A 26593-nucleotide genomic window follows, 5' to 3' on the forward strand; every position below is an offset into this window, starting at 1 on the left:
ATTGTAAACTGGAGGAGTTTCTGGAGTTTCTGGCTCCAGCTGCTCAGTATGATGGCTTCCATCCATCCCATGAAGATGGGCGACACATGACAGGCCACCTCCTCAAAGTGATGACAGATCCATTTGGATGTGAGCCTCATCAGGTAACCCTGTATACTTTATATTTAGTGTTCTTTTTCAAAGGTGATTTTCTACATGAACCTCTTTTGTACATACCTGAAATGTGAAGATAGGTATTCAGGTTTGTTGTTTTTGCATTATTTTTGTGATGGAAAAAAAAAATCACCTATGTCGAGTCTTTTCTCACTTGTGTTATTACTCACTCCAAGTTTGTTGATATCAGTAGGAAAATCTTATACACCGCTTGTCAACAGAATGTTGGATGGTTGCAGACAGTTTTTCAAAGCAGACACATACATTAATTTTGTTGTTATTTTGTTTTATTATTAACCCGTAAAGACCAGTGCTACTTCTGTGTCATTTCCCAAATTATTTTTTTTCTCTCTATTTAACCTTTCTTAAGTGATTTATCACCATTATCATAATATAATCTCTTCATTTTGCTTTTTCAGTAAAAATCTGGTATTTTCCTATATTTATTTTACTGATCATGTACTTTAATCGTCAGGCTGAGATTACATTTGATGGTTATCTTACCAAAAGGAGAGAAAACTTGAGAAAAAGTGACTTTTTCAGTAAAATCTATCCTTAACTGAACATAAACCAAGTGTGTCCATTCGCTGTTACTGATCAAACTCCATGGGTTTTACTGGTGAATCATCGTTGCAGAAGGTGACAGTGTTTCCACATTCACTACGGAGCCTCTGAACATCCAAATGGGTCACATCTGAGGACCATGAAAAGATGACAAACTGCATTTTACACCAATTATTTACATGTATTGATAGGATTAGTGGATTGATAGGTAATTTAACAGTTTAGATCAGTAGATGCTTTTGGTTATTGGTGTTTATTTGGGTCTTTATGGATTAAAATGCAATTGAATCCAATGAACAGTTAACACTCTCCCTTGTTACCCACAATTGCACAGAAATTGCACTGTAACTCTATATAAGTTGATACGGTGTCTTCATGTTAATAGAATGTGTATTGAGTTTATAAGTATGTAAAGTTTATTTCTTTCTTATTTTACTTACATTTTGTATTGTATTGTGTTTTCATAAATTACTAAGACACAACTATTATTTATTTATTTTTTATTTATTTAGCCACAGTCAAAGACGGGCCCATTTTTCGCTTGACTACAGAAACAGTATATATCATAAAGGCTAAGTCAAACAAATGCGAAGCAGACGGAACTATACAACCTTTAACGTTACTGTTGCCCGGATTGTTTTTACGGTTGCACGTCTCATGGCGCATTTGTTCCGGTGTATGTTAGCAGTTAGCTTATTGATAGCATTTTTTGCGCTCATTGAAAGAGTGCATCAATTTGTGTGATGGTTCGCTGATATTTGCCACTTTTTATTGAAAACATGGCGCTCTCAATGGAAACGCAGCTTCAGAGTATCTTTGAGGATGTTGTGGTGAATATAGTTTTTGTTTACTTAAAGCTCAAAAATATATATATTTAGCTTTTCATAAAACGTCACTGTTGATGTTATATGTGTCGTTTACTTTCTGAGCCTTAATCGGATTTGGAACTAAATAATGTGACCTAATAAAAATAGTTTATTTCATAATGCATTTGTCGCTAAATATGATTGTTTTCTACCTATCCGAAAAGAAAAACAGCCAGTAAACGATCATGTGTTTCAGGCATTCTGCAGTAGTGAATGCAACTTCATCATTTTAATGGTTTGAATTAAAGTCTTTAGTATTTGTACTTGCAGTGTTTTCTATGATACAGTGCTTACAGGTATTTTATAGAGTTTTTATAGGAATTTAAACAATGGCTTTCTTCATGCACCGGCACATTAACAGCACTGCATTTAAATTCTTACCAGCTTTTTAACTTAAGACACTCAAAGATTGGACATTTTTCTTTACTTTGTTGTTTTTTCTTTTTTCTTACAGAAAACTGAGATGATCGAAGAGGCTTTTGCGGGGTAAGATACCTCCATACCCTTTCTTGTGGTCTAACAGGCTTTCTTCTAATGTGTTTATTAATATTAATGTCATATATTATTATTATTATTATTATTATTATTATGTTAAGTTATTTGAAGATGAGAATTGGGGGTGGGATTAAATAAGTTTTTCTTCTTCCCACTCCTTTTCGAGTATAAATGAATGATTTTTTTTTTTTTAATTTTGAGTTTGCATGTATTCTATGAATGCTTGAAATAAACAAACGAATGAATGAATGAATATACTGCTGTATGAAAAGGGCACTGGTTAATTACAGAATATGTTGTGTTTTAGGATGTTTATGGACACACCAGAGGATGAGAGGACTAAACTCATCAGTTGCCTTGGTGCTTTCCGACAGTACTGGGGAACCCTACCACAGGTTTACAAATGCACACAAATGCACACAGTCACAGGCTGATGAAAAGCTCATGGATCTCTTGAACGTCTTGCATTTTCCTTGTTGCTCTACAGGAATCTCATGACCAGTGTGTGCAGTGGATAGTGAGGTTCATACACAGCCAGCACAGCCCCAAAAGAATATCCTTCCTCTACGACTGTCTTGCTATGGCTGTGGAGACGAGCCTGTTACCACCAAGGTACACATATTACACAGTTACTCATTCCAGCTATAGCTTAGCAGTTGAATAAAGATATATTTATTGCATATTGTTTTTGATTTTAACTCCGCATTAATTTGAACTGCGGCGCTTCTGCTTCTAAATTTAGTTATTTACCTATAGGTCTCTTACGTATCAGTCACTAAACTGTGCCTGCAAGGATTCTTATAAGATGAGATAAAGTATGACAAGTTATCCCACTGTGGGGACATTTCATAGTTAACAGCAGCAACATACAGCAAGCAATGCAGAGAAAAAGACAGGTAGAGAAACACCACAAACGAGTGAAAAATAAAAAAAAATATGAAGAGAAAAATAGGTGACTGGAGGGGGTCCTTTGTGACAGGGAGGGGATGTGTAGAGACATGGGTGAGGGGCAGAGGTGATGGTGGTATCAGCAGAGGGGAGGCTGTTGTTGTGGAGAGATGAAAGGAGGAGGGACATGAAAGGGTGGAGGCTGGAGCCGGGGCAGAGGTGTGAGTGGAGCTGAGGTGTCGATGGTAACAGCAGGGAACCTGAGATGTGTTTCAGGCCTCTCCACACATCCTGGATGTTGTTGTTCTCCAGGTGCTGCTCCAGTTTCCTCCTGTAGCTGTTTTTACACCTCCCTCTGGATTCTCCGCAGCTCTTCCTTGTCCCCTGAGATGAAGGCCCCTCTTCTTCTCATTTAGCAGGGCCTTCAGTGTCAGGGGTCACCCACAACTTATTGTTGGGAAAACACTGTGCTGTTTTGGAGGGTACAGTGTTTTCCACACAGAAATTTATGTAGTCTGTGATGCAGTGGGTCAGACTATCGATGTCCTCCCCATGTGGACTACACAGTATGTCCCAGTCCAAGGTGTCAAAACAGTCGCTCAGCCACTCACTTGCCTCCTCTGTCCATAGCTTCACACTTTTCCTCCGTGGAGGCAGCCTCTGTTAACACTGGGATGTAAACAGGAAGCAAATGGACAAGGTTGTGATCAGAGCAGCTGAGAGGTGGTCAGGGGGTGGAGATGTATGCATCTTTGACATTTGCATACAGTATGTCCAGTGTTTTATTGTCTGGTATGACAGTTGACATACTGTGTGAAGTTAGTGAGAGTGGTAGAGAGGGAGGCATGATTAAAGTCCCCAGAAATGATGATTAGGGCCTGGGGGCATTGTGTTTGCAGCTTAGACACTGTGCTCTGTATGCACTCACACGCAGCAGCAGTGTTGGCTGTTGGGGGGGTGTACACAGTTAAAATAAACCATGTGAAAACTCCTGTGGGATGTAATACGGCCGAACACTAACTCCCCATAATGAATTTGTCTTAATCTGAATTAAAGTCATCCTGTTTTTGTCTAGGATGGTTTGTGGCGCTCTCATAAGCTCAGACTCATTGGAGTGGGAGAGGACTCAGTTGTGGGCATTAACTTTCAAACTGATCCGCAAGATCATCGGAGGAGTGGACTATAAGGTTTGTGAAACAACCATCCTCTTTTACATATTACCATGTGCCGGAATATTTCATAAGTTATTTAATTAAAATCTAAATGTTTTATACATTTTGTAAAAATATCATTGTTGGAAGTTCATACTGAAACAACAAAAACCACTAAAGCTGTTTTTTTTTTTTTTTTTTTTTTTTTTTTGGAAACACTTGATAACATGTATTTTTTTTCTAGATGTTTCAAAGCTTCAATATGTAATTCAACATTTTCTCCAGATTTCCTATGATGTCACCACATTTTGCCGATGCCTTTGTCTTTCAGCATATTAAACTGTTTTTATTGTTACCCTTTTCCCATCTCCAGATGTATCTCAGTCTAAAATATATATATATGCATTTCAGGGTGTTCGGGACCTGTTGAAAACTATACTGGATAAAATTCAGACCATTCCTACCACTGTCAGTTCAGCTGTAGTCCAACAGCTACTCGCTGCCACGAAGGTATTTGTCTTTCTGTCATACTGAATGAATGTTTGTACGAATAAGTCATCACATGGGAGATTTATTTTCTGTGTATATTTGTGTACATTCCAGGTGGTTGAGTACATCCTAGACAGAAATGCCTGCCTGTTACCAGCATACCTTGCAGTCACAGAAATCAGAAAAATGTATCCCGAGGGTCAGCTGTCACACTGGGTATGTCGATGCTTATCTCTGTGTGCATGTGTACAGATATAACATGTTTCTAGAACTATTATCCTCTTATTATCTCCTATTTAGTGCTCTCTCTCATCAGTGTGAAACCATCCATTTGTGATTACTTTCTATATTACATGGTAATTTACAGTGATATTAATTTACAATAATTACAATGCCACATATTATGAATGAATGGTTTATTTTTGGTTTTTACACCAGTTGCCACACACAGTACAACAACCGTAGTAAACACAAAAACCAAAAAAGGAATAGACTAGAAGCAAAAGCTTATTTTGTGCCTATCCTTTTCACCTGACACACAGCTTACATTAAATTAAATGTGTACAGCATCGTGCATTCTCATTGTAACAAAAGAAACAACAATGACAAAAATACATCTACCATTTCAACGTCATATTCTTGTATGATCTTATACTTAGGCATTTTTTAAACTTTGTCAGAGAAGTGAACAACTTAAATTCATCAAGTCCATTCCATAATTTCACTCCCACAACTGAAATACATCAAGACTTCACATTTGTCCTTACTTTTGTACATTCTAAAATATAAAGATCTCTTAAATTATAGGTACTCTCTCTTGATTTAAAGAAATTGTAAATGGTATTTGGAACAATGTTATTTTTTTACTTTATAAATCTACATCTATATTACAAGAGAAGATTAAACTTAAGACTGAAATAATAATACAAACTCAACTAAAATCTGACATTTTCTAAATTAATTAACTTGCTTTGAAAACTAGTTAAAACTAAACTTAAATTGAAAATCAAAAGGCAGAATGAAATAAAAATAAAAAACAACTTTTTTTCCTCTTTGTCTCAAGCTTCTTGGCAGTGTGATATCAGACTTTGTGGACAGTTTCAGACCCACAGCTAGAATCAACTCCATCTGTGGTAAGATGAACATAAACCCACTCCCACTAGAAGCTTATATTTGTCTAAAGGCACCAAGTTACTATTTTGTTCAACTTTTATAGTAGTAGTGTGAAGAGTATAATTTTGGTCATGTGCAATCTGCTTGTAAGTGATGTCTAATGTGAATATGAACATGTGCTGCAGGGCGATGTAGCTTGTTGCCAGTAGTGAATAACAGTGGGGCCATCTGCAACTCCTGGAAATTAGATCCCACTTCTCTCTGCTTCCCGCTGAGAGGCATGCTGCCATTCGATAAGGTAACATATGCACACACTGCTCACATCTCGTGCATGCACGTAAACACAAAACGGTACAAATAAGAGTGTTATTTTTTTTATGCAGGACCTTTTTGAGCCACAGACAGTTTTGCTGCGGTATGTCCTAGAACAACCATACTCGAGAGAGATGGTCTGCAACATGCTGGGACTCAACAAACAGGTAAATGTTGTTCTTCTTCGCCCCCTTCACACCAGCCCCTCACTCCTGCCCCCCTCACTCTCTTTGTTTATCTTTACCCTTGTTCATTTTGTCTTACCTACTCTGTCTGCATCCTTCCTTTACCTGCTCTCGCTGTTCTTATCTGCCTTCATTTCGTTACTTCATTTGTTTTCCCATTTATCTTTGATATCTTTCTACTTTATGTTATTTGTGCTCAACTTGTATATACCCTTTTTGTTCCTTTTTAGCCCTCATCCATCCTATTTTTCTCCCCTGACATCACTCTTCTTTCTTGTTGCTCTTGTAATACAGCTATTTAAAACCATATATAAAGCAAGCCAATGCTGTGAGCTTGACCCATAATGCACTGGTGTTAGTTTGCCCTGTTGGGTTCATGCAGTTTCACCTCAGCCCAGCTCATCAAGCACAGCCACAGACACATTTTGACGCGTTTGTCAGTGTCCAGACAAAAAGCAGATCACTGCTGGACAGAATTGTGCATTTCATCTTTTAATATGAACTAACAGTCCAAACCCAGTTTATATGTGTGACTTGGCTGAGTTGATGCTAACTGTGCTGAACAGACAGTGAACAACCTAGCTCCTTAGTCACTACTTTCTCTCTCTGTCTCTCTTTTTTCCCTCTGTGTTTCTCTCTGCCTCTTTCTATGTTTCTCTCTTTTTTCTCTCTCTTGTCCTCTGGTTGTGTGTTGTGTTTGTCTGTCTCTCTACCATGCGCTCTCTAGACTCTGAACATTGCCCAGGTATGTCGTTGTTCCTCCTCCTGGTCACCTGACCCGCCAACTAACCAGCCCATTGGACGCTTAGCTTTATAGACATGCTGATGATGTCATCACCGTCCTAGAAATGGGGAACTGGATTAAAAAAAAAAAAGACGATAGAGAAAAGAGAAAATGGCACAGAGCTTGAGATGGTCACAGCAGGGCTTTATAGAAATAGACTGGGTAGAGAGACAGTTATAGCCAAGTACAGGCAAGAAACGGTGAACAGATGCTGGTAGATCAAGTCTGGAGCCAAAAGCAGGAAAAAAATGTGAAAGTATACACCTGCCTTCTGCAGCTCTCTCCTATTAGTCCAAATCAAAAGAATCAGTATGAATATAGATGATGCAGTTTCACCCTTGCCCAGTTACACCATGAACAGTTGTACATGGAAGCTTTAAGGGCTGTGAACTGATAGGGTGAATGGTGGGCAGATGCTGAAACATAAACCATATCTGTATTTAAAGGTAAAATAATAACCCGCTGTCGGATGTTTCCTGACTCTGCTTCTTCTGTTCAGTTCAGTTTTCTTGTTGAATCTATCTACAATTGCATTTATTCATCAAAGCGAGTATTTTCTGATAGTAGATTGTTTTACAAAACATAAACACCGTGAGTTTGCATGTATTTGTTTTCAAGATCTCAATTAGATTTTTGGATTATTTCAGTTCAGTTAGGAAGTTCACAGTCACAATGTTAAGCTTGTTTGGATATGAAGGAACATCTGAGAATTATTGCTATTTACCAAAAAAAAGATTTAAAAAAATATAAACGTTTGCACTAAGAATTGACTCAAATCACTTTTTATTTAACATGATCAACAAGTCCGAATATCTGCTTTCTTTTAGTGCACATGCATAAAGCATTAGTTATCCACTTATATTATATAAAATAACTATCAATAAAAAATCAGTCAAATGTGCTTAAGTTTCTGAATTGTTTCCTTTGTCATCAGGCAACATTGCATTCAGTGAAAGCTAAATAGGTGACATTAAGATTGCCTTTATCTTTAAACCCTGCTGTTGACCCTTCAAGTCCTGCTGCCTTGCATGTGTGGATGTAGTCTGGTCCTTGCCTGTCGTTAGCGAGGTCCTCTTGTGTCTGATCTGACGCTGCTGCTGTCTGTGGCGCTGACCTGGGCAAAACTTCAACACTCACTCACCCACCAAGGCACTCGGTCTGACAGCTTTAGAAGCAGTACTTTTACACCGTATTCATTTATATTGATGAGATCAGTGTTGTTTTTATCAGTAAAGTGTAAAACAGGTCTTGGGCTAGCAGCACATTTTTCTTTGTATGAGATGCAGATATATTAACTTCGAATCAGCAGTGTGTGAAATGTGACAAATGTACAAGTTTCACTCATTTTTAAAGTTTATTCTTTAGTAGCTAATTCATTGACACAGAATACCTGTACATCGTTTAATAATTAAATGTGTAGGAAAGTTTTTCCCTTTCTTTCAAGCAACAAACAAAAATCAATGTTCTCATGTTACAAAATGTCCCATGTTTTGCCCATGTTAGCTGATGAGTGATTCTGACTGGACGCGTAAACTTTGACCTGTGTTTTGTGATGTTCACTTCGCCACAGGGCGCTTTGTATTGGCTCTTTTGAATTGAACGACAGTTCTTATTGAAGTCGGAGCCGAACGCTCCATGTGAACACATGACATTGTTATTGATGTTTTTCTTTTGGTCTTTTATGTTGAAGTGATTGATTGGAAGCCCTAGAAAAGAACTACAGTTATGGTTTAAGATGAAACTATGTCAGTTTGTCAGTTTTATAATGGTGGACATGTCCTGGTGTAATTGCTACATAATTGTGCTCAGAGAAAGTTTGATTGATGGATTAATTCATGTAAGGACATAAGCATTGTGAAGAGTAGGTGAAGTTATTTTGGGTCTTTTTCCCACAGTTGTGGCTGGAAAACATAATTCCACATAAAGTTATTATTAATATAACAACCCATGGGACCTTGTTGTTGTTGGTCGTAATCTTTCGGGCAGATTACATTGCAGACCAGAGATTTGCTCGTAATTTCTCTTTTCTCAATCTTTATCTCTTTCTTTCTCTCTCTCGCCCTCTTTCTGTTTGTGTGGGCATGAGTGTGTGTCTGTGTGTGTGTGTGCGTGTGTGTGTGTGTTTGGGTGGACAGGTGAGGAGAAGTTGTGCTGAATACCAGTGCATAAAGAAATGAAACAGCATCAGTCTTACAGCTCCTCCTCTTTCCTCCCAATCACACCATCTCCTCACCTCCTAAACCCTGCATGCCTGGATGTTTTCGGCTGTGTAGTGTTTAGTGCCGTGCTGTTGTTCTACTGATCTGTGCCCTGTTGTGCTGTGCCGTGCACTTCCTTGTTATGCTGTGTCACAGTTATGTAAAGAGAAAAAAAAAATACTGGGTTATTTAACTCCAGCCTCTGCAGGGATCCTCACTCTTTCTGCTCTGTTGTCACTGGTGGTATAAGTCAAAAATGTTGGGCAAGTTTACCAGTGTATAAAATTAATCCTGGTGATATGACTGTTGAAAATCAGTTTAGCTTTGTAGATAATCCTTTCTGACAATATAAGTCAAAATAGTGTCAGGTCTACACTCAGCACATAGCCCATAATAATCCCCTTAGTGTTCGTTTAAGACATACTGTGAATGTAGACATGTATTAAACCAATCCAGCAAAGATTTTTCCTGTCAGAACTGTCATGAGGTTTCAATTTTAGTCAAAGATTAATTGCTTTAAAACTTCTATCAGTGACTTTATTTTGCTTTTTCTGTTTTTTTTTTTTTTTTTTTTACTGTCTGGTGCCAACAGAATAGCTTAATCCTTAAACAACGGCAAGCTCTCTGGCGCTGCATTTTGCACTTTACAGCAAAAAAATTAGGGTAACTCCTGAACCGTTTGCACTATCCACAAAATTCAAACCGCAACCGAAAGCTGAGACCTTGAGCTTTCCGACACTATACAGGGTTATTCAAAAAGAATGAACTGATTTCATGATGCATTGCTTCAGTTCTCAAGCATCGTCATGGAATGAGTCAGTGACTATTCGAAAGAGGAGTTTTCTAAGTTTGAGCTTTTTTAAATGAAAAAGTGCCCCAGCGATGGATTGGTTGGAAGGGGGCCCAAGACCTTGCTCTTTGTGCTTGGCCTGCGAGATCCCCAGACCTGACCGGGTGTGATTTTTTTTTTTTTTTTTTTTATTGTGGGGATACATAAAAGATCGCGCTTATGTTCCACCACTACCCACTAACCTTGATGACCTTAAACATCGAATAACAACAGCGATCAACTCAGTGGATCATGATATGCTGATACACATCTGGGAGGAATTCTCTTATCACATTGATGTTGTCCGTGCTGCAGGTGGTGACCACACTGAAAACTTCTAAGACAGGAAATAAAAGTTGATTGTGAGTGGAATACTTGTGACTCGGCTGGAGTTTTCTATTACTTTCCCTTATTAAAATATTGCGCAATGAAATCACTTCATTCTTTTTGAATAACCTTATACAACACTTTATGGCAGCAATGTGGGACTCTATTACAAGTAGAAAGGAACTGTTTCAGAGACTTCCACATAGACTAAAAAACACCTGGAAATAACAAAAATATGAAGCCATTATATGGACACTGAATGTTCAAGACCAAAAAGCATGTATGAGCAGATGTAAAATAGTTGAAAGTCTATTTTTGCAATCTCAAAAAGTTTTGTTATGGATAATAAATATGCTAAAACCTTCAAGTCTGTTTTTTTTTTCTTTTCTGCTAAAGCACACTGTTTTAAGCATTTATTATTTATACTAATGATAATTAATGGCCGTATATTGACGGTGAAGTTCTTCCTGAAAACTAAGGTGCCAGAGAATTGGCAAAACAGACACTTTCTGACACTTTGATTGCAAATAAACACCTAAGCAGCCTGTTTTAATGGCAGTCTTAAAAAGGTTAAAAACTAAGGAATGCTTAGACTTATTTGATACTCATTTTCTACCGAATTTCAGTGCCATTGAAGTCAATATCATCAGCCTCGGTGCATTCTTTACACACTTAAAGCTTTGATGCACTTTATTCATTCATTTTTTATTGCAGTACATGGTTGCTGAAACATATATTGAAAGAATTTATACAAAATATTTTGTCAAAATAAATGTGGAAAGCCATGTCCTAAGTACAGGCACTGGTATAAGAATGTTTTTTTTTTTTTTTTTTTTTACATACCCAGTCTTAGCAGCTAGAATAACAATAACAGAAGATGAACCATTTGTTGGACACTGAAAAATAAATAAAAATGCATTTCTGCTTCCCTTTTAAGCTTTATAAACAAAAATTACATAAGGAAGATATGACAGAAATAATAACTTAAAGCCTATTACTGTGAAATACAAAGAATCACTGATAACAACGGCTGCCAATTAAAGTCAGTCCCCTTGAGAAAAATGTGTGGTAGCAATAATAAGTAATTAAAACATAACAAATGAAATGGGTGCAACTAGAGAACCTCATTAAAAGAAAAGGTGGAGAATAAATGTGGAGTCAGTTCAAAACAGTGACAGTCATTATGTAATAATAGTGACAGTGCAATTTCCAGTCTCTATCCACTCTGCTTCTTCCCACTCTATTATTTTCCTGATTGTATCTTGATTCATTTTCTACCACCCTCTCCCTCAGCGTTCTTATCAAAAGTTTCCTTTAAATATAGAAAATGTCAACCTTTATGTTTACTGCACAGCATGACTGTGACTCATCCTCCTACCAAGAGGTTCTGTTTAATTGCTTTTGTATGAATGGGGATAGACCTGACCTAAACTACACTCTCCAACATGATCATAAAATAAATTTGTGAAAAGCTAAACTGAAGTATAGTAAGAAAAACTAGTCTCAGATGACCACGTTTTACCAAGAATATGGAAATTGGGGAATTGTATGGCACATTTATAGGTTTACGTGAATCTGGTATCAGACCCTGCAGCCCAGACAACAGATGCTAAGGAAGGAGATGAAGTCCTGCAAATACAGAATGAGGGTTGCAAAAACATTTAACAATTCTTGACAATTGTTGCATCGATGTTGTAGATGTGTTGTAATTTAATTATGATTCTCTTATTCTCTCCCTCCCTCTGTCTTTCTGTCTTGCTTCTCCCTTTATTTCCCTCTATTTCCTTCTCTTTCCTGTCTATACCTTTTTCTGTCTCTGTCGTCCGTCCCCCTCTTTTTCACATTTAACTTCCTCTCTCTTTCTCCTACCTGCTATTTCTTTGTCCTGTAACACTTCCCTCCTCCCCCCGCCAGCAAAAGCAGCGTTGCCCAGTGCTGGAAGAGCAGCTGGTGGACCTGGTGGTGTACGCCATGGAACGCTCAGAGACTGAGGAACACTTTGACGCCGATATCGGAGGAACGAGTCAACTGCTGTGGCAGCACCTGTCCTCCCAGCTCATCTTCTTTGTGTTATTTCAGTTTGCAAGCTTTCCTCACATGGTGTTGTCATTACATCAGAAGGTAAGAGAAAGACGGTTGAAGGCAGGGAGAGGTAGCAGTCCTCCAAATGACAAAATAATCTCATTTAACCCGTAAAGACCCAAACATCCGCTGACGACCAAAAGCATCTGCTGACGTAAAATTTCAATAACTATTGATCCATTAATCTTATGAATACATGTGTAAAATGCAGTTCATCATCTTTTCATGGTCATCAGATATGATCCATTTGGATGTTCAGAGGCTCCGTAGTGAATGGTGAAACACCATCATCTTCTACAACATCGGTTCACCAGTAAAACCCACGGAGTTTGATAAATGACAGCTGATGGAGACACTTTTTTATGTTCGATTATTGATATTGTCATGGAAGTTTCTAGCACTCTGGATGCAATTTGAATCAAAACAGAAAAGTCACTGAATCGGGGTTAAAGCAAGTATATTTTTACTCATGCAAAGATACATTGAGACAACAGACGGCACTTCCATTGTTTTGCTTGCTGCTCCCTGCCTAGTGCAGAAATACGAGGGTTTTTAAACACTGGGTCATCACCATGTAAGGTCAATTGTCAGTGAATAGTTTTACATTTTGCTTATGTATGCTTTGTCCTTTTCCAGTGAGGGTGCACTGACCACAGCAGGTGGTATGTTAAAATGAGAACCCTAACATGTAATATATTGCAATTTCTTTGTCAATATCTGTGCTGAAAAGTCAGTTTCCCCATTTTTCTCTGTTTTAATATACTAACTTTTGAATTAACTCTGAGTTTTCTTGAACATTTAGATTACATATAGGAAAATACATGTTTTACAGTAAAAAAAAAAAGCAAAATGTAGTGGATAGTATGATAATAAATGGTGATAAGTCACTTAAGAAAGATTAAATGGAGAGAAAAATTCATTTGGGAACTGCCACAAAAGTAACACTGGGTCTTCATGGGTTAAAGCCACTTCACAAGAAATAGCTATGTATTTTAATATATCATTCATTTCAAGTCAGTTGTTTGTTTCTCTCTCTGTAGCTCGCAGGTAGAGGTCTCATTAAAGGACGGGATCATCTGATGTGGGTCCTACTACAGTTCATATCAGGAAGCATTCAGAAGAACGCCTTAGCAGACTTCTTGCCTGTCATGAAGCTGTTTGACCTACTTTACCCAGAGAAAGAGGTACACATCGTTATCAGTAGCAGTATTGAGCATTCTATTATGGCCCCCGTTTGTGAACTGTAATAACAGATGTATGTAATAATAGAAGTAATGCTGTCAAACTCTCTCTCCAGTGCATTCCTGTTCCTGACATTAACAAGCCCCAGTCCACTCATTCCTTTGCTATGACTTGCATCTGGATCCACCTGAACCGCAAAGCACAGAATGACAACTCTAAACTACAGATTCCCATCCCACACTCCCTGAAGCTACATCATGAGTATGTATCTGTGCACACTGGAAATGAATAAATACCTCATAAGGGTACATCTTCATTTAAACAGATATACTATTTAGTATTTACAGGAAACTGCAGAACAATTTGTCATTTTTGTTCATTTTTAGAAAGGTGTTCCACACAGTCGTTTCAAAAGGTGACTGTATATTATGTTTATTCCATCCTAGTTTCTAAGTAAATACACAAGAGTGTTGTACTCAATGAATGCATATACACATTAAAACACATATCTGATTAAACTGTAAATTGCAGACCCACTTACACACGTATAACCGTATTTGTATTTGCACATAAAATAGAATAGTGTAGAGTAGAGTAGAATAGAATAGAATAGAATAGAACTTTACTTTCACTGTTAGAGGAGCAATGAAAATCAGTTTAGTCGCAAACACTTCAAGTGTAAAAAGGTTATAAAAATACCACACTAAATTACACTGAAAAATATTGACAATGTACAAAAACTGCCAAGAAATACTAAAATATGCAAAGAGACAACTCTATACTACAGATAATAGAAATGTATACAATATATGTAGGATATGCAGATAGTATGGGGTATGTACAAGGTTAAATTAAAAACAAGGTGCTTGAGTTGTGATTTTTGCACTGAGGTAGTGTGAGTATTGCATTGTCCGTTAGACTGGGGAGTGGTGGTTATTCAGTCAGTCAGTGTTTAATTTAATGATGAAATTTTGATTATCTTGGTCATCCTTGCGTCATAACTGTGTTTTCCCAAACCACTGTGATCAAAATGACCTTAAATAAAACCCAGGCTGACTTTGCTAGGATTCATAAGTATGTGCCCTGTAACACACTGTCTCTGACCATCTTTCTTATTTACTTCTCTGCTTCTTTCATAGGTTTCTCCAGCAGTCCCTTCGTAACAAGACCCTGGGTATGTCCGACTACAAGATTGCCCTTCTGTGTAACGCCTACAGCACCAACTCTGAGTGCTTCACTCTGCCCATGGGTGTCCTCGTCGAGACAATCTATGGAAACGGATCGATGAAGATCAACCTGCCCGGCACCAGTTGTGTGGCTTCGGGATCTGTCACTCCACTGCCCATGAACCTGTTGGATTCTCTCACAGTGCATGCAAAGATGAGGTAGGAGATTTGACCCCAGTTTTAATGTCTTTTTCAAACTATTTCTCCATCTCGCTACATCTTTACATTTTTTTATATTCTTCAGTCAGTATTGTTATATCCACAGCTGAAGGGACATACTCTGGGAGGTTTATTTATGACAGGGATGTCAAACTCATTTTCTTCCAGAGGCCACATTCAGCCCAATTTGATCTCCAGTGGGCAGGACCCGTAAAATAATAGCATAATAGCCTATAAATAATGACAACTCCAAATGTTTGTTATGTTTTAGTGCAAAAATGTGACAATAAATTATGAAAATTTATATTTACAAACTATCCAATCTAAAAAGATGTGAATAACCTTTAAAAAATTTAAATTTCTTATGAAAAATAACTGCAGTTTTATGCCTCAACTTATCATTTATACATGTACATTACTGATCGGATCTACAAAGGCACAAAACATTTAGTAACAGGAAGAATATTGTTAAAATTACACTTCATTTTCTTTATATGTTTCATGATGTTAATATTTGTTCAAGTTATTCACATTTTTATTGTTAATGTAAATATTTTCAAATTTCACATATCACATCATATCAAAGCACATTAAACCAAGGAGAAAAATTTGGAGTTGTCATTATTTATAGGTTCTTATACTATTATTTTACTTGAGATCACACTGGTCTGTATGTGGCCCCTGAGCTAAAACAAGTTCAACACCCTTGACTGTTAATATCTACAGTGTAATTTTTGCAGTTGGTAAATTCATCCTGCAGGCTGGTTTGGAACCTTTGGCAGGCCAGTTTTGGCCTGCATGTTTAACACCCCTGATCTATAATATTCCTGGCTTGATAAAATGAAAATTGACATCTTGAAAAATATATGTAGATGTTTATAAAATATAAAGGATGAATATGCCTTTTTCTGTTTGCGTCTGTCCAGTTTGATCCACAGCATCGCAACACGGGTTATAAAACTGGCCCACGCAAAATCGCCCCACGCCCTGGCCCCTGCATTGGTGGAGACGTACAGCAGATTGTTGGTCTATATGGAGATTGAGTCATTGGGCATTAAAGGATTTATCAGTGAGTTAGAAGAACATGGAACTCTTCTCATTTGTATTCATTCACCACCATGTCCACTGGGTTGCACTTGGAACAGATTGACTCAGAGTGTTTCTGTTAAACACAACTTCTGTGTGGGTTCAGCAGACACAGTCCTGAATAATATTAAATCTGTCTGTTCAGGCCAGTTGCTGCCCAATGTGTTTAAGTCTCACGCCTGGGGAATTCTTCACACTTTACTGGAGATGTTCAGCTACAGGATGCACCACATACAGCCTCACTACAGAGTCCAGCTGCTGAGTCATCTGCACAGTCTGGCCGCCGTGCCTCAGACCAACCAGAATCAGCTGCATCTATGGTAATGTCTACACCGCATGCACAAGTGTACAGGCCTTTTACTGCACAAAACATTCACCCTGAGTGGGTTCACAGCAGAGCCATTGTGTCTGAAGAGGTTTTGTCTTTTTGTCAGCGTTGAGAGTACGGCTTTGCGGTTGATCACCGCGTTGGGGAGTTCTGAAGTGCAGCCCCAGTTCACACGCTTCCTCAATGACCCAAAGACGGTTCTGTCGGCAGAGTCCGAGGAGCTGAACCGAGCACTGATCCTTACCCTGGCCAGAGCAACACATGTCACCGGTAACTCTCACTTTTGATTTATCACAGTAGGGCTTTCTTCTTTTCCTTTTCCCTCTTCCTGTGGTCTTTCTTATAGTCTTCACTTACATTTATTTGTCTGTTTTTGCCTACGTGTTGTGTCTGTACAGATTTTTTTACAGGCTCTGACTCCATCCACGGGACTTGGTGTAAAGACATTCTCCAGACCATCATGACCTTCACACCTCACAATTGGGCCTCACACACTCTGTCCTGCTTCCCCGCTCCGCTACAGGTGCACCATGGTCGCTCTTTCCAGTTCAAACTCTGACTTTAGTGTTTCTATAACCTTCCATCCTGTTATAACACCCCTGTCGTCTACTCTTCTTCCCTCTCAGGCATTCTTCAAACAGAACAACGTACCCCAGGAGTCTCGTTTCAACCTGAAGAAGAACGTGGAAGAAGAGTACAGGAAGTGGAAGTCCATGGCCAATGAGAATGACATCATTACCCATTTCTCCATGCAGGGCTCACCCCCACTGTTCCTCTGTCTGCTGTGGAAGATGCTGCTGGAGACAGACCACATTAACCAGATTGGGTTCAGGTCTGGTGCTTCTGTAATTTTGTTTCTCTATTAAGCCACAGCAGACACGTTAACATGCATTTGCAGGATCATTAACAGTCACATTAAAACATAGTGGACATTCAGTGTTTTTCAAGGGACTCTGTAGTATTTCTACTTTTAAATATAAAAAATGACTTGAAATTGTCACCAGAGTGTTTAGATGAAATTGCTCTGAGGTTCTGCCAAAGATGCCAATGCATTTGATTGTAGAGATATGAAGTGAACATGTTCACACTGATGGGCCGACAAATTTATGTGACCACTTGAGGGAGTAGTGAGTCACTCTGTTAGTCTCCCATGATGAGGAAAACTAACACTACGGGGCCTTTAACTAAAACATCAGAAAATGGTAAGATAGGAAAAGAAAACCACTAAAAAATAACTGTTAGTCAAAGAAAGTGACAGTGATAAAAACTAGAGGCACTGTTGCTGAAAAGTATAGAGTTTGATGCTGAAATCACAGCATTTTTTCTACATGGGTGAGTTTTATTTTTAGGCTTATGAAAGTATGAAGTTATGTGATTTTATTATCTTTGCTAAGTTCAGTCTTTGTTGATCCATGGTTCAGACTAAACTGGGACAGGTCTGACCTTCTTTAGATGATTCCAAACAGATCTTTAATGCAGCAATTGACAACACAAACCATACAGAAAATGAGAGGTGATTTATGGGTTTATTGTGGATGTTTTCAGTCTAAAAACAGAGATGTTATGTAAACTATCAGCTGATATAATGTAGGTACTGTGTTATTTTTATTATATTAAGCAGTTTTGAGTTTTGTTTGAAGCAGAAATCATAATAAAACCATAATGCAGGTGTGAATGAACATTGAGTTTTATACTTTATTCAGTGGGTAATACAGTCTGTGGACACATAGTCTTTGGTGGTTTTGTTACTCTTAAGTGTGATCTGGTTTCTGATGTCCCCTTGAGTTTAGAATATCAATGCTACATAGAAAGCCCTTATAACAGTGTTTATTTTCCCTAATTTTACCTCCACAGTATTGAAGTTACATAAGTAACTTAGCCAAGGCTTTTGATGATTTAATTTTCATAAATAGAAAACAAGTGTCTTTTTTTTGTTTACATACAGGAACATGTTGCACACTGTAAGTCTGACACCACTGAGTGTATTTTACTGAAGCACATGATGATAATGATGCATCTCACTACTTGTGTTTTGGCATTTCTATGTAATTGGTCCACCGAGGCACATTCCTAACTCTCTAAACAACATCCATTTTGCTAATTGATGGTGAGGGAGACTACTGCGGTGGTGTTGTTGTAGGATGGTGCGCTGATGGCTGCCTGATTTTGTTTCCCCTCAGAGTCTTGGAGCGGATTGGGGCTCGTGCACTGGTGGCTCATGTGCGCACGTTCGCAGACTTCCTCGTCTATGAGTTCTCAACATCAGCCGGAGGACAGCAGCTCAACAAGTGCATAGAAATCCTCAACGATATGGTCTGGAAATACAACATCGTCACACTGGACAGACTCATTCTGTGCTTGGTAAAGACAAGAATACACAAAACACAGACATTTTTTTCATCTGTCAGTGTTTCAAAATCCAACAAAGTAACTGAACTTAAAAATCTAAATGGGAACCTATCACATGAAGTAGCTCATTGCACTGAAATGACAAAAGAGCATTCATTTTTTTTTTTTTTTTTTTTTACATATTATGCATAATTTGTTTAACATTAAAAGCATTTCAGAGAATGACTTTGAGTTGTTCAAAAAGGTACTGCCAGGATTTAAAGTTTTTTGCACGTGTATATCAGTCAATCCTATTACACACTTAAAGTACTTATATGACCAGGTCTAGATGTCACTGCTATTTTGTTCTCCCTGTAGGCGATGCGCAGCCATGAAGGCAACGAGGCTCAGGTCTGCTACTTCATCATCCAACTGCTGCTGTTGAAGCCTAATGACTTCAGGAACCGAGTCAATGATTTTGTGAAGGAGAATTCTCCAGAGCACTGGCTGCAGAGCGACTGGCACAACAAGCACATGAGCTACCACAAGGTACTTATACATCAGGAGTGTTTGATTACAGAAGCTGAGCAGTGTAGTTACCACAGAGACATCGAACAGAAGTTGTAGTTAACCTGACTGTGAACATAGACTATGAGATTTTCTACATAATAAGCTGATATTTAAAATGGCAACAGGAAATCAAGAATTCACACACATTGTTTGTCCTCATCCTCCCAGAAATACCCAGAGAAGTTGTACTTTGAGGGTCTAGCAGATCAGGTCAACCCTCCCATGCAGCTCCAGCCTCAGTACCTGCCCATCTACTTTGGCAACGTGTGCCTGCGTTTCCTCCCCGTCTTCGACATCGTCATCCATCGCTTCCTGGAGCTGCTTCCCGTCTCCAAGTCTCTGGAGACGCTGCTGGATCATCTGGGAGGGCTGTACAAGTTCCACGGTAAGGTTTACTGCACAGGTGTCAAATATGCCAAAACCGGCCTACCAAATGGTCCAATCTGGCCCAGGGGATGAATCTGTGAAATGCAAAAAGACTGAAGATATTAACAATCAATGGTGTCAAAATCATTTAGTTCAGGTTCCACATACAGACAGACGAAATATTTTGTGTATTTGTAGATCCACTGTGATCTGTAACTTATAATGTACACATGTAAATGATAAACTGAGACATAATATTGTTAAAATTGCACTTACTTTTCTCAAGACATTCCAGGTTGTTTATGTTATTCAGATTTTAAAGAAAACTTTATAGATGTAAGCAGTTTCATAATATAATTTGACTTTTTTTACTCTTATTATTTTGCTGGTCCAGCCCGTTTGAGGTCATATTAGGCTGAATGTGGCCCCTGAACTAAAATGAGTTTTACACCCCAGGTTTAGACAGATGAGGGTTTCCACAGGTCCTTAAAACGTCTACAGTCCAATTATCTGAACTTCTAAGGCTTAAAATGGCTCCAGGCAGGTCTTCAAAACAGAGTTAATGATGAGTTTTACATTACTTTCATAAAGTTTGATTAATCTCAGACTTGCCTTATGGCATCTTTAAGGGAAAGAATAATAAATCATAGAACAAACCATGTTCTCTGATTCTGTTTTATGTGATTTGGAGTGGGAGATTTTATTAAGAAAGACTTTTATCTCAAATGAAAGGGTCTGTTCATACTGGGTCAAAACCAAACATACAAGTATTAATTAATATTCATTACATTCTTAAATTTGGTTAAAGAGGGAGGGATGTTTATAGTCACTTATTATCACTATGAAAGTTGAAATTGAGGAATGTTGAATGCCATTTTGAAACTGTCATTTGTGCTGGCTACTGTAGATTTATTACTTTGTTTGCGTGCAGATCGTCCAGTCACGTACCTGTACAACACCCTCCACTACTATGAGCGGCATTTGAGAGACAGGACCAACCTGAAGAGAAAACTGGTACATGCCATCATGTCTTCACTGAAGGTATGCACAGAGGAAGTTTTATATAACAACTATGATGTATTCATAGCCTGGATTGCAGGCAGTTACACTCTTTGTTAGTCCTTTTATGTCATATTTGTTTGCTTTGGATCAGTTGATCAAGGTCCAAGTACTGATTAAAATTAGACAAGTTCCAAAAAAAAATAGCTAATCTATGACAAATTAACACATTTCCACTTTTTTCACAACACAAAGGGGAAAAATAAACATGTTTTCTGACAAAATTCTTCTGTTAATCAAGACATTCACTTGCACAATAGCAGCTTTTTACTGTTCTTACTCAGTTTATTTAAATCCAGGTTAAAGACCCACCTGTTCTCAGCTGCATTTGAATAGAGTTTTTATTCTTTTTAAGCTTAAAGTTTTTATCTGTTTTATCTGCTTATCTGTTTTATCTATTTATCTGATTTTTTTTTTGTTTTTCTCATGCCTATACTTTTTATTGCTTCTGCTGTAATGCTTTTAATGTTTTATGTAAAGCACTTTGAATTGTCTTGTAGATGAAATGTGTTATATAAATAAACCTGCCTTGCCTTGTAATAGTTTTCTTGTTTTTTTATAGGACAACCGTACCCCAGGATGGTGTTTAAGTGAAACCTATCTGAAGTGTGGCATGAATCCAAGAGAAGACAATGTGTGGACTCCTGATGACACCTACTACTGCAAGCTGATTGGTCGCCTGGTGGACAATATCCTTTCATTAATCTTCTCCTGTTGGCAGATAGATCCATCACTGTGCTCCCTAACGACTTTACTCTGTGGCTAAATAATGAAAAGTGATGCATCTCTGGGGCATTGAACTCGAAGCCAATACTTCTGCTGTCCCTTAATGCCCCTTAAAGGCAAATACAAATAAAGCGAAGAGTGATTACTCGTTCATCTTGACTTAATTTAATGCCAGTTGATTTTACTGCTGCTAAGGTGATGTTAAATGGAGAAGAGAAAAAGAAAACACAGATTCTGCTGGATTTCTTTCAGTGATTGGCAGGGAGACCACAGTATACAGTAAACGTACTCCATTCCTATAGTAAACATCCTTCTCTTGTGATGTTATGATCCGTAACTCCATTTCACCGATGGCTGGAAAGTCTCCCGGCCCCTTCCCCAACTGTGACTGGAGGTTCAATGAGTTCCCCAACCCAGCAGCCCATGCCCTACATGTCACCTGTGTGGAGCTGATGGCTCTGGCAGTACCAGGGAAGGAAGTAGGCAATGCCCTGCTCAACGTTGTGTTGAAAAGGTACACAATGAGATGCACAGTGTGTCACCTCTAAATATTTTATGGCTCGGAGTGTTTTGGAAGGAGTAGCTTATGAAACCGTGCTTTTTGTAACGATAGATACAACATTCTGGGTTGTAACACTCAGTTTCATAGTCCTACTTTTGGATTTGTACTCTGGTGATGTGATTTATTGATGAATTACACAATGTTCCCCTTCATCTTTTAGCCAACCTCTGGTTCCCAGAGAAAATATCACAGCCTGGATGAACGCCATCGGGCTTGTAATCACCGCGCTGCCTGTAAGACTGACATCGACACACATAAAACATCATCAACAGTTTTACTTTGCTCAGTATGATCATACCCTCCTTGTCGTTTTGCAGGAACCATACTGGATCGTTCTCCATGACCGCATTGTGTCTGTAATTGGCTCTCCAGCGCTAACATCAGAGACAGAGTGGGCCGGCTACCCCTTCGCCCTGCTGGATTTCACAGCCTGCCATCAGAGCTACAGTGAAATGAACTGCAGTTATGTGTTGGCGTTGGCTCACGCTGTGTGGCACCATTCGTCCATCGGACAGCTGTCTCTGATTCCCAAGTAAGGGGGTCTTTTTCATGTCCTGTGGTTTTACGGTCTTCAAATTACCCACAGGAGTAGTTCTGATTTCTTGTCATCGTAAACTGTAGGTTTCTGTCAGAGACCCTGAAGCCCATCGTCCAGACGGAGTTCCAGTTACTCTACGTGTACCATCTGGTCGGACCATTTCTGCAGCGCTTCCAGCAGGAGAGGACACGCTGCATGTTGGAGGTACATGTCATTAGCCTCATAGCAGACCTGTCTAAGTCATACACTATATGCACAAAAGTATTGAGACATGTTGAATTCAGGTGTTTCTTTTCTAACAGAGGTCTGGGATACAAACAATAAAGACAAATGTCATAATATAGCTTTATATTGTAATAAATATAATTGATTATTAATATTGATGTTTATATCTCAGACCAGCATGAACAGGACGTCTTACAGCTGTAGCCATATATTTTATAAAGCCAATATTTTTGTCCATATAGTTTATAGACATCAATATTTCCTCAAAGTTTAATGGGAGATTTTTCTTCCTAAGTGAGATGTGAAGAAAGTAGAAGGTTAGATATGGTGGAAAATTTTTATTTAGTCAGAGCATGAAAAATATTTTAGAAATTTAGAGGTAGAACATTTTAAATCATAGTCATGGATTAAAAAAAAAACAAGGTTGAGAGAAATAAAGTAAAAACCATCTCTGAGGCATTTTGGAAACAAAGATAACAGTTTAAACAAACTAACTAATGCAATGATATTTATCATAATATAAAACTATATTATAACATTTGTCTTTATTGTTTTGTATCCCAGACCCCTGTTAGAAAAGAAACACCTGAATTCAACGTGTCCCAATACTTTCGTCCATTTGTGTATGACTTAGGCAATTAATTATGCTACAAGGCTAACGAAATACAAGTCTGACCACATGATCTGATTTTTAACATTCCTTTCATCATAAGTTTTTGTTTAATTGTCTCTTGTATATTGTTGCTGTCAGGTGGAAACCTCTTATGTCCAAATTATTCAGGAAACTCAAAAAACGATATATTCTAAATAAATGAAAGTTAAGAGATGTTACCACAAGCTGTTGTCAACACTTCATTGGTTAAATCTTTCTAAAACTGTCAGGATAATGTGAAAACTGACCAATAGAATCATTTTATGACAAAAAAAAGGACAAAAAATGGACTTACCGCCCAACAAGGACAATGTGTGAGATGTTTTTCTCATGTATTCTGTTGTTTTTCCAGATCGGCGTGGCCTTCTACGAGATGCTGCAGGCGGTGGACCAGCACTGCCAACACCTCAGCTACATGGACCCCATCTGTGACTTCCTGTATCACATTAAGTACATGTACACAGGAGACAGCGTGAAGGAGCAGGTGGGCTTTTACATTTGAGCATTTATGCTTTCACAGGCTTTTACAGAAAGGACTGGTTTTATGTTTTTAATAACTTGTAGATTCACAGTGAGTCTGGTTCTCCTGCACAACCGAGAATACAAAGAAATCCGGGAAAGGATCCAGATGAGGACAGAATATAAAAAGCGTTTATTCTAGCGGCTAAATCTTTTACAGAGTTGACATTTCTCCTTGTTTTGGATTCACCTGTTGTGGTCACATGATCTCCTCCCATTGGCTGGTGTCGCTGTATAATTGATGCTGCTGGAGACAGTTCTGGGTCAAAACACGTCGGCTTTTTAAATGATTTAGCCAGGAGAATTAAAACTTTAGATTTCCTTCCTCTTGTGTAACAGTCTTTCTCTAGTGTGCTGGATCTTTTCTCTGTTGTCTCTCCTTATGTTTTTACCCGCGAGATAACAATAAACCATGGAAACTAACAAATAAGTACAAATTTAGACTTTGATCAGTAGGGCTGTGTATTGGCAAGAATCTGGCGATACGATACAGATCACAATACTAGTACCACGATACGATATATTGTGAAACATCATGATACGGTTAAAAAGGCAATTTTTTGTTTGTTTCTTTTTTTTTTTTTTAAATGATTATTTCCTGGAAGAATTGAATTACACCAGAAATCTGCACAAATACTAAACACATTTTTATTTGATCACAACAGGGTCTAATGCTGTGTCACAAAATGTTCTCTGTTCAAACTGAAATTCTGTTTTACAGACATTACAGTTTAAGATCGTGTTCAAATGTTCATATTCTATTAGTTCAGAACTAACATCAGAACATTATTTTAGTTCATTCCCAACAAAGGAACTACCATCTGCCTCTCAGATATAAAAAGTGCTTTTAGGAGGATTCAAATAACCATTATTTAATAAAACAGGGTTAAATAATAATGAATAAAATATAAACAATAAAGAAAAGCAAAAAACAAAAATGAACCTCCACAATATTTGCATTTGAATAAATACTTAAAAATATAGATACAGTACTTTTAAATATCGATACAGTATTGTGAAATGAAATATCACGATATATGGGAGAACCAATATTTTCTTACACTCCTATTGATCAGCCACATTTAAGTGTTATTTAATCAATGGCAGTACATATCCATATTCAGTGTATTACCTGGTCATAAACATATTTCTGTTATGCACTTTTTTGATATGCACGCACCTCCATCTTACTGAAAAAACTCCATTTTACTTTGCACATTTATTCACAGTATTGTTACACCTTACTGTTTGTCCAGATTTTCTACCAGTTCTCTTTTATACTTCTAATTTATTATGTATAGTGTTTGCTCTTTTGCTGCTGCTGCTGTTGCACTACAGTCTCCCACTTTGGGATCAATTAAGTATATATATCTACTTATCTATTACCAGCAGTAGATCAGCCAGTTTCTTTAGTACCTCATGCATCCGCACTTTCGAGGAATACTAACTTTTTGAGTATCTTGAACTCACTGTGCCTTGTGGAGACGGCGTTTTCTGTTTCCAATTTTACCCTGCAGTCTGTCACCTCCTGTGCAGCCCAGTCAACTCCCTGCTGTGACACTGGAGCTAATTAGAGGCGATGAGACTCTAGCTTTGTCCTTGAGGTGCAGACAAGTGTTAATATATCTATATTTCTAGTCATTAAGCATAAAGTCACAAACTAAGAAGATATGCTCAGACTCCAGTCAGATCACATTTGTGTGTCCGGACATCACAGATCTATTTGCATGGGTTGTTATGGCAACGACATAGGCGGCAAATGCCAGCACACTGTTTATTTTTTTTCTGTTTTGTGGCTGTTTTTTTTTTTTCGTGGATTTCCTGTCATTGCAGTGTGAGATGCATAAGCCTGGCTAAAATCCATCTTAACAAAACAGACGGGATGTAAAAGACATAAGACGACATAAAAAAGACCCAGTGAATGCATTTCTTGTCCTGTCTCTTCTAACTCTCAGGTGGAGAAAATCATCATGACTTTGCGTCCGGCCATGAAGCTACGTCTGCGCTTCATCACACACAGCAGCATGATGGAGATGGCCACGTCTGCTGCCGCCGCCGCCGCCGCCGCAGCTGCTGCTGCCGCCGCCGCTGCTGCCGCCTCCTCCACTTCCACCACAGTCCCATCCTCGTCCTCCTCCGCCTCCACCTCTCAGCCCGCCCCCTCTTCGCTGTCCTCGTCCTCCTCCGCCGCCTCACCGTCCTCCTCACAGCACACACACACTCCAATATAGAAAACCGGTGGAAATACACACAGATAACCAGACCGCAGACTAACAAACCTGTTTCTGAATTTAAAGAATTGACGTGGATTTTGGACACGTGTTTGACTCCCAGTGTATAAATATTTTTCATGTTTGTATAAATCATTATAAAATGAAACGCCAAAGTTGATTTTATCGCTCGGAACAGTTTCAAGACCAGTTTAAAACAATAGCATCGATGTATTTAAAAGATTCTTTGAGGTCGAGGATGTGTTCTGTAGTCAAGTCATAACTGTCTTTCACCTTTTCGACCGCTAACTGCCGCCACAAAACAGTATTTCTTACTGTCATGACACTTTTTTATGTTTCTGTTTGTAGTTAGGTTTTCTATTGTACATTACCTCATTAATAAAAAGATTTTGGTATCAGA

The 26593-nt window shown here is 38.3% G+C and overlaps 1 protein-coding gene across 2 annotated transcripts; it reads left to right on the forward strand.

Moving 5' to 3' along the window:
* Positions 1-1384: 1384 nt before the first annotated feature.
* On the forward strand, positions 1385-26593 carry med23 (mediator complex subunit 23). 2 transcript variants are annotated; one of them, XM_030128795.1, is made up of 31 exons: positions 1385-1547; positions 2038-2069; positions 2386-2473; positions 2566-2690; positions 4042-4153; positions 4529-4627; positions 4721-4822; positions 5670-5739; positions 5905-6017; positions 6103-6198; positions 6944-6961; positions 12269-12475; positions 13477-13620; positions 13734-13879; positions 14758-15003; positions 15930-16072; positions 16235-16409; positions 16524-16687; positions 16816-16940; positions 17044-17249; positions 18598-18778; positions 19124-19294; positions 19484-19700; positions 20613-20722; positions 21303-21429; positions 21815-21980; positions 22189-22261; positions 22346-22560; positions 22650-22770; positions 23796-23927; positions 25918-26593. In XM_030128795.1, exons 1-31 carry the CDS (start codon positions 1497-1499, stop codon positions 26191-26193), a joined length of 4251 nt encoding a protein of 1416 aa, XP_029984655.1. In that variant the 5' UTR covers positions 1385-1496; the 3' UTR covers positions 26194-26593. The 2 variants fall into 2 exon arrangements, with proteins under 2 accessions (XP_029984655.1, XP_029984656.1); XM_030128796.1 differs by lacking the exon at positions 6944-6961.

This window comes from Sphaeramia orbicularis, chromosome 24, assembly GCF_902148855.1.
Source record: "Sphaeramia orbicularis chromosome 24, fSphaOr1.1, whole genome shotgun sequence".
Classification (NCBI taxonomy): domain Eukaryota; kingdom Metazoa; phylum Chordata; class Actinopteri; order Kurtiformes; family Apogonidae; genus Sphaeramia; species Sphaeramia orbicularis.

Coding starts and splice junctions, on each gene's coding strand:
- med23 (XM_030128795.1), top strand. CDS start 1,497: ATGGCGCTCTCAATGGAAACGCAGCTTCAGAGTATCTTTGAGGATGTT. Junction 20,723..21,302: donor CCATCATGTCTTCACTGAAG/GTATGCACAGAG, acceptor GTTTTTTTATAG/GACAACCGTACCCCAGGATG. Junction 23,928..25,917: donor GAGACAGCGTGAAGGAGCAG/GTGGGCTTTTAC, acceptor TCTAACTCTCAG/GTGGAGAAAATCATCATGAC.